This window comes from Littorina saxatilis, linkage group LG1 (assembly GCF_037325665.1).
Source record: "Littorina saxatilis isolate snail1 linkage group LG1, US_GU_Lsax_2.0, whole genome shotgun sequence".
NCBI classification, from domain to species: domain Eukaryota; kingdom Metazoa; phylum Mollusca; class Gastropoda; order Littorinimorpha; family Littorinidae; genus Littorina; species Littorina saxatilis.
In genome coordinates this window covers 46,410,506-46,427,911 of record NC_090245.1, presented here as the reverse complement: position 1 = coordinate 46,427,911, position 17,406 = coordinate 46,410,506, and the positions used below count along the sequence as shown (strand labels likewise).

The 17,406-nt window shown below is 40.1% G+C and overlaps 1 protein-coding gene across 1 annotated transcript in view; it reads right to left on the bottom strand.

Moving 5' to 3' along the window:
• LOC138971401 (2,5-dichloro-2,5-cyclohexadiene-1,4-diol dehydrogenase LinX-like) overlaps window positions 1-15,418 on the bottom strand; it is a 57,030-nt gene extending 41,612 nt beyond the window's left edge. Inside the window, exons 1-4 of the mRNA XM_070344136.1 lie at window positions 15,239-15,418; window positions 11,169-11,308; window positions 2,170-2,262; window positions 1,595-1,733 (exon numbers count right to left, since the gene is read on the bottom strand). Of these exons, the coding sequence (XP_070200237.1) occupies window positions 1,595-1,733; window positions 2,170-2,262; window positions 11,169-11,308; window positions 15,239-15,275 (409 nt within the window). The 5' untranslated portion in view covers window positions 15,276-15,418. The remainder of the gene's footprint in view (window positions 1-1,594; window positions 1,734-2,169; window positions 2,263-11,168; window positions 11,309-15,238) is intronic.
• Between the last annotated feature and the right edge of the window lie 1,988 nt (window positions 15,419-17,406).

Sequence of the window (17,406 nt, the reverse complement as noted above, 5' to 3'; positions counted from 1 at the left end):
TATATGGCTACAAGGATATCCACCAAACTGCAGAAAATGTTTATCTGGTCGTCGACCTTTCGTCCATTGCCACAAGTGAGCTCTGCACGTGACGCATGCGTTATCAGTGGCTACAATGTCAAAATTGCTCATTTGGCATGACCACTCGTCATGCTTCAGTGTAATCTCGTGAAACTCGGGGAATATTGAGCTCTCACCATGTCTTCCAAAACCCATAAAAGCGGATTGTTCGCCACAAAAAAATCAGACGACAATTCAGCGACGAAAGATGGCCCGATTGAGCAGAGAAGACCGCCAAATTGCATTGGGTCGTTTACAAGCAGGCCAAAGTCAAAGTGCAATCGCCAGGCACTTCCACGTGTCCCAGAGCACCATCAGTAGACTGTGGGTCAGGTTTCAAGCCACTGGCTCCGTTGCTGACTTGCCACGAGCGGGAAGACCAAGGGCGACAACTGCTGCTCACGACCGCTTCATACGGCTCCGCCACCTCCGGAATCGTTTCCTGTCGGCCTCATCTTCTGTCCAGGCTCTCCCCGGGCCACACCGATTATCGGACCAGACCGTGCGGAACCGCCTGCATGAAGCTGGTTTGAGAGCTCGCAGACCTCACAGAGGAGCTGTCCTCACCCGCCGCCATCGCCAGAACCGAGTGCAGTGGGGCAACCAGCACCTTCGCTGGACCGTCCGGAATCACTGGAGACACGTGTGGTTCAGCGACGAGTCCTACTTCCTGCTCCAGCGACATGAAGGTCGGAGGAGGGTCTACCGGAGAGTAAACGAACGTTACGCGCCCAACTGTGTGGATGAGGCACCCGTTCATGGTGGTGGAGGCGTCATGGTGTTGGGGGCGATCAATACCGCTGGAAGGAGCACCCTGGTGCACGTCCAAGGGCGCATAACTGCCCAGCGATACGTGGAGGAAATTCTGCGCCCACACGCCCTTCCTCTTCTGGCTGACCAGGATGCCATATTCCAGCAGGACAACGCTCGCCCGCACACAGCACGACTCACCACCCAGTTCTTCACCGACCACCATGTCCAGGTGCTTCCCTGGCCATCCATGTCGCCAGACATGAACCCGATAGAACACCTCTGGGATGAATTGGACAGACGTGTGAGCACTTCAGGAGGAGTGGGACACCATCCCACAGCAAGATATCCGGCATCTGATCCAGTCCATGCCCAGAAGGTGCCGGGCAGTTGTTGCTGCTCAAGGCAGTCACACCCCCTACTGACTTGACAGCCTCGGCACCCAATCGTATTGATTGACTGATTGATTTGAAGATGCAAATGAACTGTGTGTGCATTCAACTGTGTCCATACCAAATTTCAAACAAATAATCTAAATATTGGATTTTCTGTTAATTTTTTCGAAAAATAAAACAAATTTGGCAAGTAGCAACTATGCGTTTCTTTTTTTGAACAGTATATTTGTGTCTTGTTTGTTAGTTTGTTTGCTATTTCGGTTTTTTTCTTCTTTTTCTGTTGTGTCTTATTTTTGAGGAAGAAAGAATGTATGTTTGTTTGTTATTCTTTGTTTCTATGTGAGGTGCATCCAAGAAAGTGTCCAAAAACGCGGATGGCGTTATCTGACCTTTGACCTTGAGCAGGTGGGGTACGGCCAATTTGGTGAGGGCCACTTGGGCAGTGAGGTTGAGGTCAAACTGTGTGTGGTAGCTGTCCATGCCGGGGTCACTCAGTTGACCGGGCACCATACTCCCAGCGTTGTTGACCTGAGTGTAGAACGATTACATTTCTGGTGAAGCAAGCAGCGCATACTTGCTGCATTCCTTCAAAGTTGAAACGTTTTGCTTATTAAAGTTATGGCTTTTCTCCCTCCAAAACACGCTATTTTTTAGCTAGTGATCTGGCAAAAAAAGTTCCAGCTGTGTTTAGTAGACTTCACTTACAAATAGGCCCGGCACGCACGCACGGACGCACACACGCGTGCACGCTCGCATACGCACAACACAAAATGGAAAACAAATCCGTAACAGAGAGACTGCGAACGTGCCAAACATCCAGACTAAAAACGCAAGAATGTTATACTTTATGAGATTATTTCGTTTTGTCAACCACTGTTTAAACGTTCCGACCATAATTATACCAACCATTCCGCTTCGGTGTATCTGATCACATTATAAAAATCGACCAAACCGTCAAACTGACCAGCACATCGAGTTGTCCAAAGGTGTCCACAGTCCTGGTCACTAACTGATTTCTGAACGTCTCGTCCGTCAGATCGCCAACAGTGGTCAGTACCTGTACAGGTTGTCGAATAATTATTCAGAATTAGTATTTCGCTTGTTCCGTAGTAGCTGTAATAATAACAGCACAGAGATGTTTCTGGTATGGAATGAAAGAAGACTATTTTTTCTACTCACACAATCAAATAATATAACTGTATCTTGTCTTCTCTCTTCTCAGTTTGCGATGAACGCATAAGACATCGGGGCTCCAAAAATATGTGCGAAATTCAGTGTCACACCAACTGAAGTAAAGGCAGCTTCGCGTAATAATTTCTGATTGATGATTATGTTTTGTTGGTTCCACGGTAGTCGAGTTAAAACCAAAAATTGCAGAGAATGTACTTTTGTTCGTGCCATTACATTAAAACATTTTTAATTGGGCTTTATCCGTGAAATATGCTAACGTTTTAGTACTCAATTTTTTCTATGAGAAAGGCCAGTGTATCGGGATTTAAAAGTAACGTTTTATGTTTACATTTTGCCAGGGATTCGGATGTAATTTGCTTCTTACTGATGACGACCCTACTTGCGGACAATATTTTGAATTTTGTCATAGATACAAACTGACAGGTACGGCAGTCTATTTGGTGGTAATGCTGACAACATTACGATAAACCCATCGGGAGCTTTCTTTTAAACCCACGTTTTGAACAAATACTGATTCTGATGATTAGAGTGGATGAGCAAAAAGGCATTGTATTCGCACTCAGTGAATGTGACGAAATAGCGGAATTTCTTCGGCGTCGACCGTTTTATTTCAGTTGAAATTACCATTTTGCATACTGCTACACTTTCTGAATATGCTCAAACCACTAGCAATTGACTTAATTTCTTGGTTTTGCCAGGGCGCAACGCACAGTGCAGTCACCCGTGTTCATTTTTCGACGAAAATCCTGATTACCTGACTCTTGTTTTGTATCATGCACGCGTGTTTTCACAATATCGGCTCACAAAGTATGCTTCCCTACCGAGAAGGCTGTCTTAGGCTGTAGTTGCAACCTTTTATTCTAAAATTAATCTATTTGAAGTTGTCAAAAATCACAAGTTGTGTCAATAAAGCCTTATTTTGCAACCAAGGGCAATAGCTGTCGTCTGGTAGAGTCAAAGGGAGATCATTCACACATCGACCGTGGTTTTCAGATAGAGTTTGTTTGTTTGTTTGTTTAACGCCCAGCCGACCACGAAGGGCCATATCAGGGCGGTGCTGCTTTGACATATAACGTGCGCCACACACAAGACAGAAGTCGCAGCACAGGCTTCATGTCTCACCTAGTCACATTATTCTGACACCGGACCAACCAGTCCTAGCACTAACCCCATAATGCCAGACGCCAGGCGGAGCAGCTACTAGATTGCCAATTTTTTAAAGTCTTAGATATGACCCGGCCGGGGTTCGAACCCACGACCTCCCGATCACGGGGCGGACGCCTTACCACTAGGCCAACCGTGCCGGTTTTCAGATAGAGCACTCAATAAACTTCACACTGATATGTAATATGCTGTGAATTTTGTATGTTATGAAATAATACACCTTGTTTGAAATCAGAGGCAAAATTCTCAATAATTTATAGACAAACTGTAACAGCAATTTGTTGGGATGAGCAGTGGGTAAGCCTACTAATTTATTGCCACCATTTCAAAATATCCTTCTTCTTTCCCTCCCTCCCTCCAACCCTCCACCCGCCCACTAAGAAAAGAAAAAGAAAACAAGAATGAACAGACCGGGCCTGGGGAAATGTCACACTTCGTCCTTACAATTAAATAAAAAGTTTAAAAAAACAATGGAATGATTGTTGAACGTAAGAGTAATGTATTATGTTAAAATTGTGACATACTGAAGCTTACAATATTTCAATCTCAGTAGAAGACAGACCGCAAGTCAGAATGTTGTGCTAAATGTTCGCTGGAAGGGGATCTGAGACAAGAGAGAGATAGAGGGATTAATTACGCCTCTCGGCTTGCACTGAACCGGTGTAACACGAAATTTTTACTCCACGAAAAATTTACTCCGGAGTAAATATTTCGTACGGAATTCTTACTCCGAGTACACTTTTCGTACGAAAAAAGAACTCCCCAAGGCACGAAAAAATTACTCCCTCCACGAAATTTTTACTCCCCATTTTTTTCACTTCCAGTAAAAAATCTCGTACGCAATAATGGGATGCGGGCGAAGGGATAATGCCAAAAAGTGATCTCGCGCACACGAATGTTGCGCTACCCTCCTTCCACCCCTTCCACCACCAAGACTAACAGGGGACAAGGGAGTAAAAATGTCGTACACCTGGCATGGGAAGTTAAATTGCTCGTGTTGGGGTGAAGTAATTTATTCGTTATTCATTCGTCAGGGGAGTAACATTTTTGTACGAAATGTTTACTCGGAACTCACCTGTCTTGGGGAGTAATTTTCTCGTGCAATGGGGGAGTGCTTTTTTCGTAAAGGGAGTAACTTTTTCGTACGAAATGTTTACTCCGGAGTAAAAATCTCGTGGGAGTAATTTTCTCGTGTTACACCGGCAGTCTTTCTCGTTACCCTCGTCAGGGAAGTGTGCTTGCACCGAAATGTTGCCCCCCCCCCCCCCCCACGCCCTCACACCACAAAGATATAGACTGAGACCCTAACAAAAACATCCCCCTCTGCTAACGGCTAATTGCCTAACATGAGACTGATAGCAGGCGTCTGCGTTTATACTTTGTGGAAGAGTACACTCGTTGAAAAAACCCAGCTGCTGCAAAGTTCAGAGACCTATGATAAGCAGACTACACTTTTATATAAACTGTATATACACGCTCATGCCCTTCAACGTCACAGGTCGAATTCTTTCTCCGGATTTGTGTATGCACATAAAGGTATAAATGAAGCCGGAAATAGTTTGACTTTTCTATGAACTTAAAGGTACTGAACTTGTCAAGTCAAGTCAAGTCAAGTCAAGTATTTTATTGTTTTGGGCCCAGAGGGCTTTGAAACAAAGATATAACTTTAACAAAAAAAAGGTAACAAATCAGACAGTTAATATATGTATATAAATTGAGCGGACAAATACAACATTACTATACGACCAAATTAAATTGGCAATATACACTTCCATACATGCAAACAAAAAGAAAAATAGGTTTAACAGAATCAGGTAAGAAATCAGGCAGATAATATGTATACATTAAGCGGACAACGATAATATACAGCTGAAGTAAATTGGCAATACCATTATGCCATGCATCTTTTGTAAAAACACAAAACAAAAGCATGTATTACATATATACATACCAATAAAGAAACTAGATATAACGCTAACATACTAAAATCATAACATGGGCTACAAATCTTGCTAGCTTCATTAGTTTTATCTTAGATTTACAATTCATTAGCTGTTCATATTTTAAAAAATTTGGGTGAGATCGGTAATAAGGACTAATTAATGTTCTTCTTTCAGACACTATACTTTCGTCGGTACAACTGAACAAATAGTGAAACTCATCACCTAATTCATTTTTATCGCACATGTCACACAATCTTTCATTTCTAGGAACATTAAAAAATCTGTGCTGATGTATTGGCAACTTATGATTGCTTGTTCTAAATTTTGCTAGTTTAACTTGGAGTTTCCTAGGCAACCAAAGCAAATACCTTTCCAGACAAAAATCCTTTTTATATATTCTGTAATTAAAACACAAGCTGTTGGCATTCACGTCAGTGTTCCATTCCTGCAGGAATTGATCTCTTAGCCTTTGTTTTACAACGTTTTTAAAACCTGAGACGGCAAGACTCTGAGTTGTCCATAAATATGATAGACCCAACTTATTTAACATAGTATTGACATGCGACAGCCAGGGCAATTTAACGTTTTGTACATGGTACAACTTCAAATGTAGTTTTAACATTAAACAAGACATCTTATTCGCACCATCGTTCATTTCTTTCATCAGTTTATACCAATAAACCAGTAACTGACATTGTACCTCAATTCTAATTGGATAACGACCAAGCTCTCCATAAACCATACAAGTGGGTGTAGTTTTATATACATCAAGAAGCATTTTTAAAAATCGCAATTGAAACCTTGACAATATGTCTAATGAATCATATCCCCACACCTCACAACCATACAACAAAATTGGATGTACACACTTCTCAAAAAGATCCAATTGCACATCAATTGGTAAATTTAGTTTTCTACATTTTCGAATTAACGAGAACATTGCACGGTTACCAATCAAACATTGACGTTTCATGGCATTATGAAATTTGTTATTATAATTAAATAGTACACCTAAGTACACATAGTCCCAAACTACTTGGACAGGTACTCCATTCAAGACAAAATTTGGGATATTCCGTATTTTCCCCCGCGAAAAAACAACTATTTTTGTCTTTTCAATATTTATGCTTAGTCCCCAGTTCTTACAATAACGATCTAGTCCATCCAGGGCTTTTTGCATTTCTCCAGGTGTTTCGGCGAGTATAGCAGTATCATCAGCATATATTAACAGGAACAAATACATATAGTCATTAATGCGTTCAACATCTATTTCTTGGGCTCTTTTTAGGGGCAACTCTAGGCTGACATCATATTCAATCAAAAACTGCTTCAGGTCGTTTAAAAATAGTGAGAAAAGAATCGGTGATAAATTTTTGCCCTGAAGAAGCCCGATGTTTGAGGTGAACGTCTCGGAGAATACACTGTTCACCTTCACGCACAATTTTGCCTTATCATACATGTCCTTAATTACATTCAATACCTTACCATTAATATTCCGTTGCATCAGCTTCTGCCACAGGAGATTGCGTTGCACAGAATCAAAAGCTTTACGCAGATCAATGAAAGCACAATATAACTTTTTCTTTTGTTGTAAAAATATATCAATAAGACAATGTAGTGCAAAAATGTGGTCTACAGTAGAGTGGCCTTTTCGGAAACCAGCTTGTTCGTTGCCGATCACAGAATTGTCATCCAGAAATGCATGCAATCTTTTATTTATCACACTTGTAAAAAGTTTTCCAAAACAACTTAGTACACTGATTCCTCTATAATTATCAGGGTCGGCTGTTGAGCCTTTACCTTTAAAGATTGGGCTTATATACCCCACTGTCCAAGCTTTAGGCATTTTCCCAGTATGCAATATCAAATTAAATACACGTGTTACAATAGTTAATAGTTTTGGTGAGGAATATTTCAAAAACTCGTTTATAATACCATCGTATCCGCAAGCTTTGTTATTCTTTAAATTGTTTACACATATCATCACCTCCTCCTTTGTAATATCAACATTCAATTGTTCATTCATAAGGTCTGTGTCATCAAGCACATCATCTTGCACATCAATCAAGTCGTGCTCAGATACATTACTAAGTTTTTCAAAATGTTTTACAAATACCTCACGGGATATATCATGCATCGCTTGTTTCTTCTGCTGGTCACATCCACTTATCAATTTCCAATAACTGCTGGGGTCAGAAGACTTCATTGTTCGAATTTTCTTATGTAGTTGCTTTAAATAACTATTATAACTTTTACTCAGTGTTCCCTTATAATCCTTGAATGCTTGGGCCTTATCTTGTATGATCTCTCTGTTATTTGGTTGGGCTTTAAATTTTCTCTTTATTTTTCTATATTTCCTTCTTGTCTGTTTACATTCGTTATCAAACCAAATTTTCTTAACTCCGCTATGTGCATCGTTACTGCTACATGTATTTATTTTTTTCCTTTGCTTATTCTTTCTAAGCATGTTCAATTTATTGGCAGCTTCGGATAGAATTCCTTCTATTTGTTTCATTACATTATCGATCTGGTCCTGAGTTACATCCTCTACGCTACCAATTAGGGAAACTAATATCCCTTCCACTAATAATACTTTATTATCATCAATTTCATCTACAAAATTCTGATTTGCTCCTACTTTCCATATTGGTTTCAACACACTGCTAGTGTTATAATTGCTTTCAGTTTCATTCTCAACGTGTTCATTGTCCATTAGGATATCTGACAGGGCAAAAAATATAGGACAATGGACATCAGATAAACATTCATTATAGTCACATACTTGAAATTTTGAAAATGACGGAAAAACATTTGGCGTAGCTAGTACATAATCTACCAAACTCACATTATTACAAGTTACTCGACCCAATCTTGCGTCCTCTCCCATTCTGCCGTTCACTACTAATAATCGTTGACTAATACAAAAGTCAATAAAACTGCGGCCAAAATTGTTCATAACATGGTCCATTGAGCACCTCTCTTTTATAATTCCAAACATGTCCATCATCTGCACTGTTGATACTTCATCAGTTAATTCATTCATAATAGCACAGTCTTCCAAATAGTCTCTTGCATATCCACTTCTAGCATTAAAATCTCCAATCATGACAACGTTTTCTGCATTCAAATATGATAGTGTTTCTTCTAACTCTTGGTAAGCACTGGGTCTGACATAGGGTGAGCCTTCTGGTGGCATATATACCACACACAACAATAACCTTTCAATCATCTGCTGACCTACATGTTCAGACAGCTCAATAAAAATACCATCTTGAAATACTGGGAAGTTCACAAACCTGTATTTACTGTTGGCACTTTCTTCAATTCTTGTTTTTAATTTAATGTCTTCTACAATTTTAATGTGTTTACAGAGCTCGTCCCTGATATAAACTGCAACCCCACCCGACTTTCGTTTACATATCAATCTGTTTTTCTTAAAACAAGTAAAACCTTCAACTTCACAGGAATCAAAATCATCTAGCTTGGTTTCGGACAGGCATATAATATCGTTACACAAGAACAGCTCGTTGAATTCTGGATATTTCAATTTTGACAACAATCCACCAACATTTAACGATACGAAACGCATACGTTCTTTTTGACACACTTTTTGACACGTCAAATCCAGGTGCACGGAGCCCCTGGGGCTTTTAGTTATACCTCAGGCAGCTATCCGTTAGAAGAACTACCAAGTTGCATTGACTTGCACCCAAAGAGTCAAGAACTGCGATTTTTTTACGAATTAATTTCGTACTCGGACCCGGCTAGCTGGTCTTGGCCTATGTTTGGATCTAAATTTAGATCAGGTAGATCACCACATCATGCACAAAAAGACACGTCACAAGCAAACTATGTCAGACGTCATCATGAGTTTGTGTAAAACAAAATGGAGGCCGGAATCACTCAGTTGAATCGAACTCCGACCAAACACCAACGTAATAACTAGGTTAATTTATGCACTCGCGTGAACAAGAAACTGTCGAGCTTCACAGATGTCGTCGTTGGGTAGTTTTGGGTTTGTTTTACTACCATCGGAGGATTTTTGAACTGTAAATGCACTCAGCTGCAACAAAAACGCAAAACGAAGGCTGTGAGCTGCACTGTGCCTTTAAATGAGGCGCGTAAGGGTGTACATTTACACATGTTTGGTACGTTTGTTAAAGGGATAGCCTACTCCCGGCCAATAAACAGTCTCAAAGAGCTACACAGTTCGTTTCAGGACTGACGGTTTGTACTGATGTCATCACAGTCGTATCAGGAATACCTTACAATTAACATTTGAACGTTTATTTATTTAAAATTGTAAACGCTGTGTTTGGTAATACATGCAAACTGCAAATTCTCTAAACAGCGATTTTGTTTTTGTTTCGTCCTAGTTTAGTTTTATATTTTCCCTGACAGCGATGCTGACAATCTCACACATTTGCCACATGATAGATTAAAGCTTTGCGGAGAACCTGAATAGACGTACTCTGGAAATAACTCTGTCGGGTTTGTACGGGTTGCGAAAGAGTGAATACTCTTGCTTTTAGTGAGACAAGCCTTCAACACGTGCTCCTTGTCCACGAGTTTCAGACACAGAGATATAATCTATATCTCTGTGGTTTCAGACACAGCCCTCGCTCGTGACTGACCTATGATATCACGTGGGAAAGTTTGACTCACTTAACGCAAGAGTATTCCCTCTTTCACAACCCATACAAACCCGACAGAGTTATTTCCGAACATCGTCTCTTCGTACGGGTTTCATCTGCTGGTTACGGCGAAAATACCGACAGAATAAATCGACTCAAGTTCACAGAATTGGGACTGACTCTTATGCAGAAGAGTTTACATTATGAAATCGTTTTCCTATTTACATTGATTTTATTTGATTAGCATAGCTACGGAGCATTTTCGAGTTTATTAATGTAGGTGTGTCTTAATTACAGCACAACGAATGTCACTTTGCGTTTTTTGAGCTTAAATTCACCAGAAATCTTTTTCAAAGTGGTGGCAATACGATATCTTTAAGAATAGAAGAATTACAAAACCTGCTTAAACACTATCAACTCAAAAGAAACGGCGTCACTTTGGTATGCACATGCTCTTCCTCGTATACGAAGTAGGCATAGGCGATAGAGAAGTTTTGGAATTGTGTATGCGAACCCTTGCTGGCTCCGTACTTGAGGCCTCAATTGACTGAAAACTACACATAATGTAGAACGATATTACGGATATTTATCTGGGGAAAATACAACTTTCGTTCTAAGCGCCTTACAATTATAGGAAAAAAATACAAACACAAATCAACAGTTCTTAAACATAGGCTAAGAGTAATATATATATATAAAATAATAATACTAATACTACTACTACTACTACTACTACTACTACTACTACTACTACTACTACTAATAATAATAATAATAATAATAATAATACGAGAATTTATAACGCGCACATATCTCACCACAAGGCGACTCAAGGCGCACCCATACACATTCTTTCGCATTAACAACTCATGCACACTCACGTACACTTACGCATAAATTACATGAAAATGACAAGGCAACAACACAAACAGAGACACGGCACTCAAAAGTAAGCATTAAAACAAAAGAAAATTCCAAAAAATAATTATGTACATGGCTATTTATAACAAAGTGAATTGTCTCTGACTTACATCGCTTTCCTTCAGTCCCGCCTGTACACATTTGCTGACCACACCCTTCAGTTTGGCCTCGTCTCTGCCGGTCAGTGACAGACGCGCCCCCCGGTCAGCGAAGTGGACAGCGGTCCCCGCCCCCAGCCCAGCGCTTGACCCTGGCCGCAGTGAAGAGAATTTAGAGATATAGGGTACATTGTACAAGAAAAAGAACAAAACTTCTTCTTCTTCGTTCATGGGCTGAAACTCCCACGTTCACTCATGTTTTTGCATGAGTGGGTTTTTACGTGTATGACCGTTTTTACCCCGCCATTCTGGCAGCATACGCCGATTTCGGGGGAATGATGCTGGGTATTTTCGTGTTTCTATAACCCACCGAACTCTGACATGCATTACAGGATCTTTTCCGTACGCACATGGTCTTGTGCTAGCGTGTACACACGAAGGGGGATAAGGCACTAGCAGATCTGCACATAAGTTGACCTGGGAGATCGGACAAATCTCCATCCAACAACAACAACAACAACAAAGAGATAAAACATAAATGGACAAAAACATACAAACACTCACACATCAAACGGAAACAAATCAAAACGACCCATATATTGAAACTACATGCAAATGGGTCATAGGTACCCGACCGAACAAAGTGTCACTTACAATCTTTCCTCTAATATTCACGTGATCCTTTTTACATTTAGTCAAGTTTTGACTAAATGTTTTAACATAGAGGGGGAATCGAGACGAGGGTCGTGGTGTATGTGTGTGTGTGTCTGTGTGTGTGTGTGTGTGTGTGTGTGTGTGTGTGTGTGTGTGTGTGCGTGTGTGTGTGTAGAGCGATTCAGAGTAAACTACGGGACCGATCTTTATGAAATTTGACATGAGAGTTCCTGGGTATAAAATCCCCAGACATTTTTCATTTTTTCGATAAATGTCTTTTATGACGTCATATCCGGCTTTTTGTAAAAGTTGAGGCGGCACTGTCACACCTTCATTTTTCAATGAAATTGAATGAAATTGTGGCCAAGCAATCTTCGACGAAGGCCGGACTTCGGTATTGCATTTCAGCATGGAGGCTTAAAAATTAATTAATGACTTTGGTCATTAAAAATCTGAAAATTGTAATTAATTTTTTTTTATATAAAACGATCCAAAATTACTTTTATTTTATTCTTCATCATGTTCTGATTCCAAAAACATATAAATATGTTATATTCGGATTAAAAACAAGCTCTGAAAATTAAAAATATAAAAATTATGATTAAAATTATATTTTTGAAATTGTTTTAAAAACAATTTCATCTTATTCCTTGTCGGTTCCTGATCCCAAAAACATATAGATATGATATGTTTGGATTAAAAACACGCTCAGAAAGTTAAAACGAAGAGAAGTATGGACAGTAAAGCGTGCTATGCAGCACAGCGCAACCGCTACCGCGTTAAACAGGCTCGTCACTTTCACTGCCTTTTGCACTAGGGGCGGACTACGGTCATTGTGAAAAAATGCAGTGCGTTCAGTTTCATTCTGTGAGTTCCACAGCTTGACTAAATGTAGTAATTTCGCCTTACGCGACTTGTCTTTATCTACGTCCGTTTATTCCAGCGTCGCGGACGACGCTGGTATCTGTGGTTGGGAAGAACGTGCCTGTGGAGAATTAGTCTCCAAGCCAAAGCGCGCTGACTCTCCAAGCCAAAACAATTTCAAAGCTGAAAAAAATGTACAATTTACGCGAAACGATTAAACACAGCTTTCGGGTGGTTTTTTTTTAATCTAAGATGTACATAAATATACCACTCCGACCATAAGGAAAAGAAAAAAAGACACACACAAAAAAGACCGAGAGGAGCCGAGTCAATCCGAGACCAACCGAGAGGACGTGTTTCGCGCCGTTTCGACGTCGTTTGTTCAGATGCGGCCGGTTGGATCAGTTGCGGTCATACAGGGGCGCCTTGCACAAGAAAAGATCTTCAACAATCCCGATCATCATCATGGTACAATAATGTTTTGTGCGCCCCCATGTATGTGTTCTGTGCTAATAATGCACGGTTGTGAAATGTCCGTACACATTTTGTGGCACTATGTAATTGTTAGTGCATCCTCCTGCGGATGCTTCGTGCTAAAAATGCACTTCCATTAAAATATTGTACGCTCATGTCAGTAAACTGTAATATATTTTCAATTGTTTCTCTGTCAATTTCAAGTGTTTGTTTCCAATTACTTCAGTATCTCCCTGTTGCAATTCCAGGTGATTCATTATGCATGTGCCAATTTGAGGTGTTTAATTCTGATTCCTGTATTTACAGTGTAAAATTAAAACTATTGTTTTCAAACATTCCTATGACACCTGGTAATGGTTCTGTGGTTTTGTTTTTAATTTGTATTTTGTTTTTCTGCAATAAATATTTGAAATGGATCTGAGGCCGACTTACTACTTTTAGCACTCTTTTTCACCACATTCCCACGTACAGATATTGCAATATCAACTCTTCCTTTCTACCTGTTTCAAACAAGCTCTATTTTTTAATTAAAAAGTTTTTACTAAATGTCTTAATATAGAGGGGGGAATCGAGACGAGGGTCTTGGTGTATGTGTGTGTGTGTGTGTGTGTGTGTGTGTGTGTGTGTGTGTGTGTGTGTGTGTTTGTGTCTGTGTCTGTGTGTCTGTCTGTGTGTGTCTGTCTGTGTGTGTGTGTGTAGAACGATTCAGACTAAACTAACTACTGGACCGATCTTTATGAAATTTGACATGAGACTTCCTGGGAATGATATTCCAGGACGTTGTTTATTTTTTTAGTTTTTTATAAACGTCTTTTATGACGTCATATCCGGCTTTTTTGTACAAGTTGAGGCTGCACTGTCACACCCTCATTTTTCAATCAAATTGATTGAAATTTTGGCCAAGCAATCTTCGACGAAGGCCGGACTTCCGTATTGCATTTCAGTTTGGTGGCTTAAAAATTAATTAATGACTTTGGTCATTAAAAATCTGAAAATTGTAAAAAAATAAATAAATTATAAAACGATCCAAATTTACGTTCATCTTATTCTTCATCCTTTTCTGATTCCAAAAACATATAAATATGTTATATTTGGATTAAAAACAAGCTCTGAAAATTAAAAATATAAAAATTATGATCAAAATTAAATTTCCGAAATCGTTTTAAAAACTATTTCATCTTATTCCTTGTCGGTTCCTGATTCCAAAAACATATAGATATAATATGTTTGGATTAAAAACACGCTCAGAAAGTTAAAACGAAGAGAGGTACAGTAAAGCGTGCTATGAAGCACAGCGCAACCGCTACCGCGCCAAACAGGCTCGTCACTTTCACTGCCTTTTGCACTAGCGGCGGACTACGTTCAGTTTCATTCTGTGAGTTCCACAGCTTGACTAAATGTAGTAATTTCGCCTTACGCGACTTGTTTTTTCTTGTGGCTGTTTGATCAATTCATAGCAAGCATTGACTGAAATAAACAATTTATATATCCAGCACAACATGCAATTCATTGACTTTTGACCCTAACCTTTTAACACTTCCCAAAATAAATCTTTGGTGGACATTGCATCGACGCTGTTCATTTTGAATGAACATTTTTCTTGTCTATTTTTGCGATTCTGTTCAGTGTATGGTTAGTACGATATATTAACACGAACATAAGTAAGGATCATATCAAGTCTTATGAACGTTCACAAAAGAACAACCTTAAAAAAATCCAGCAACAAAACTTATAATAGCCTCCCCCTACATTCACATATGAGATCATGAAATTATACAGAAGCTTGAAAGCATTCCCACCCTCCTTCGGACATTGCTGAAAATAAAAAAGTGCAAAATCGTAAAATAAGGGGCTCTCCAGAATGATCAGTTTCTTGAGCTTTGAAAATGAAGAAGAACACGTCTCTCAGGAAAAGCATGATCAGATTCTTGAGCTTTGAAAATGCTTGGCGGAATAAAAATCCCATGTCTGAAGAACACGTCTTTCAGTAAAAGCATTAATTCTATCTGATATTCTGATATGCAAAATAATAAGCCGTACATTGGCTAAAAAATTCAGAATTGTTCAGGAAAAATACAAAATGTCGATACCTGTGATCAAGATAACTTTCCCCTTGAAATCATCCATGCTTCCAACCAGCTGCTGACTACTCGACTCGCCAAACCGAAGTGCAAGCGGGTCTCTGAGCGGGTTACGCTGCGAAGGGAACACGCACGCTCAGTGTGTTGCAGGGTGTTCTCAGTTCTCTCGCCCGCTCGTTCAACTTCGGGGCAAGGTATAACACGCAGGGTATCTATATCTATATACGGCTTGTCTGTGTCTGTCTGTCTGTCTGTCTGTCGGTCGGTCACTTCGCGATGCACGGCCAAAGTTCTCGATGGATCTGCTTCAAATTTGGTGGGCATATTCAGGTAGACCCAAAACACAATCTGGTCGATGAAAATTTTCAACACGTGCTCTCAGCGCGCAGCGCTGAACCGATTTTGGTTTTTCTGTACATCCAGTAACTCTTCCTTATCTTCTCCAGTGTTTTGCGCGTTTATCTCCCTTCCTTCGTACGGGTATTCGGCTCTACCGGCGAAGCGGGTATTCATCTAGTTAATTAATACGCGAGGAAATAGAATAATGACTGTCTGCGTGAAGTATCCACGGTGGCTTCAGTTTTGTTCTGGCTTTCTTGCGTGCTGGTTATGTTTATGTTTATGTTGTTGGTGGTGGTGGTGATGGTGGTTGGGTTACTATTCTAATATTGTTGCTTTTTACATTTAGTCAAGTCAAGACTAAATGTTTTAACATAGAGGGGGAATCGAGATGAGGGTCGTGGTGTATGTGTGTCTGTGTGTGTGTCTGTGTGTGTGTGTGTGTGTGTCTGTGTGTGTGTGTGTGTGTGTGTCTGTGTGTGTGTGTGTGTCTGTGTGTGTGTGTGGCTGTGTGTGTGTGTTTGTGTCTGTGTCTGTGTGTGTGTAGAGCGCTTCAGAGAAAACTACTGAACCGATCTTTATGAAATTTTACATGAGAGTTCCTGGGTATGATATCCCCAGAGCAATTTTTCATGTTTTCGATAAATGTCTTTAATGACGTCATATCCGGCTTTTTGTAAAAGTTGAGGCGCCACTGTCACACCCTCATTTTTCAATGAAATTGAATGAAATTGTGGCCAAGCAATTTTCGACGAAGGCCGGACTTTGGTATTGCATTACAGCATGGAGGCTTAAAAATTAATTAATGACTACGAAGGAAGGGAGATACCCAGTCCGCTCACGCCGGCACACACTGATAAACTGGTGGCGCCAGGTCAAGTCGCCTAGCAGGCAGACTAATCTTCGCTCCACCTTTCTTGTTCGTTTTCATCTTCTGTGAGTGTTCATGTAGTGACTGAAAGTTTGTATGCTGTTTTGCAATGGATCGATCAGCCTTTCTCTGGATTCTAAATTTCCCACCACCGCTTCGACTAGCCATGTTTGCCGTTTGCATTCTGGTAAGACTTTCTCTTCTGTCCCTTCAGTATATACCGATCACCGTACGCCATGTTTTTCATCGTGTGTGCCGCACGTGCACAACTCACCAAACCGCTTGATACCGTGTGCTGCGACTTTTTCTCTTTCCTTGTGCAAACTACATATCGGTTTATCTAGCTAGATAAATGGATGTGCATAAGCACGAGCTTGGTTTTGTGACTATATCTGCGATTTTTGTGTGTACGCCATGTATGCAGATTGTGTAGGTATATTAGTATTCATGTGTGAGTGTATGTGTATGTGTGAGTGTATGTGTATGTAGTGTGTGTGTTTGCGTGTATGTCTGTGTGCCTGTCTGTATGCGTGTGTGTGTGTGTGTTGTGTGTGTGTGTGTGTGTGTGTGTGTGTGTGTGTGTGTGTGTGTGTGTGTGAATGTGTATCTGTGTGTCTGTGTGTATCTGTGCATGTGTGTGGTGATAGCATGTGTGTGTGTATGCGCACGCGTATGTGCGGCGTGCGCACGCGTGAGTTTGTTTGTGACTGCATGGATTTAAACGATGAATTTGCTTTTGTACTCCTGTTCTTTTTGTGTCTTAATGCTTGAATTGTGGTTTTGTACATGTGTATAGTAATGTCATTGTAAAGCGCTTGGAGCTTCTTGGTAAGCGCTCTATAAGTTTCCATTATTATTATTATTATTATTATTATTATTATTAACCATTTGAAAATTGTAATTAAAATACATATTTTATAAAACGATCCAAAAACAATTTCATCTTATTCTTCATCATGTTCTGATT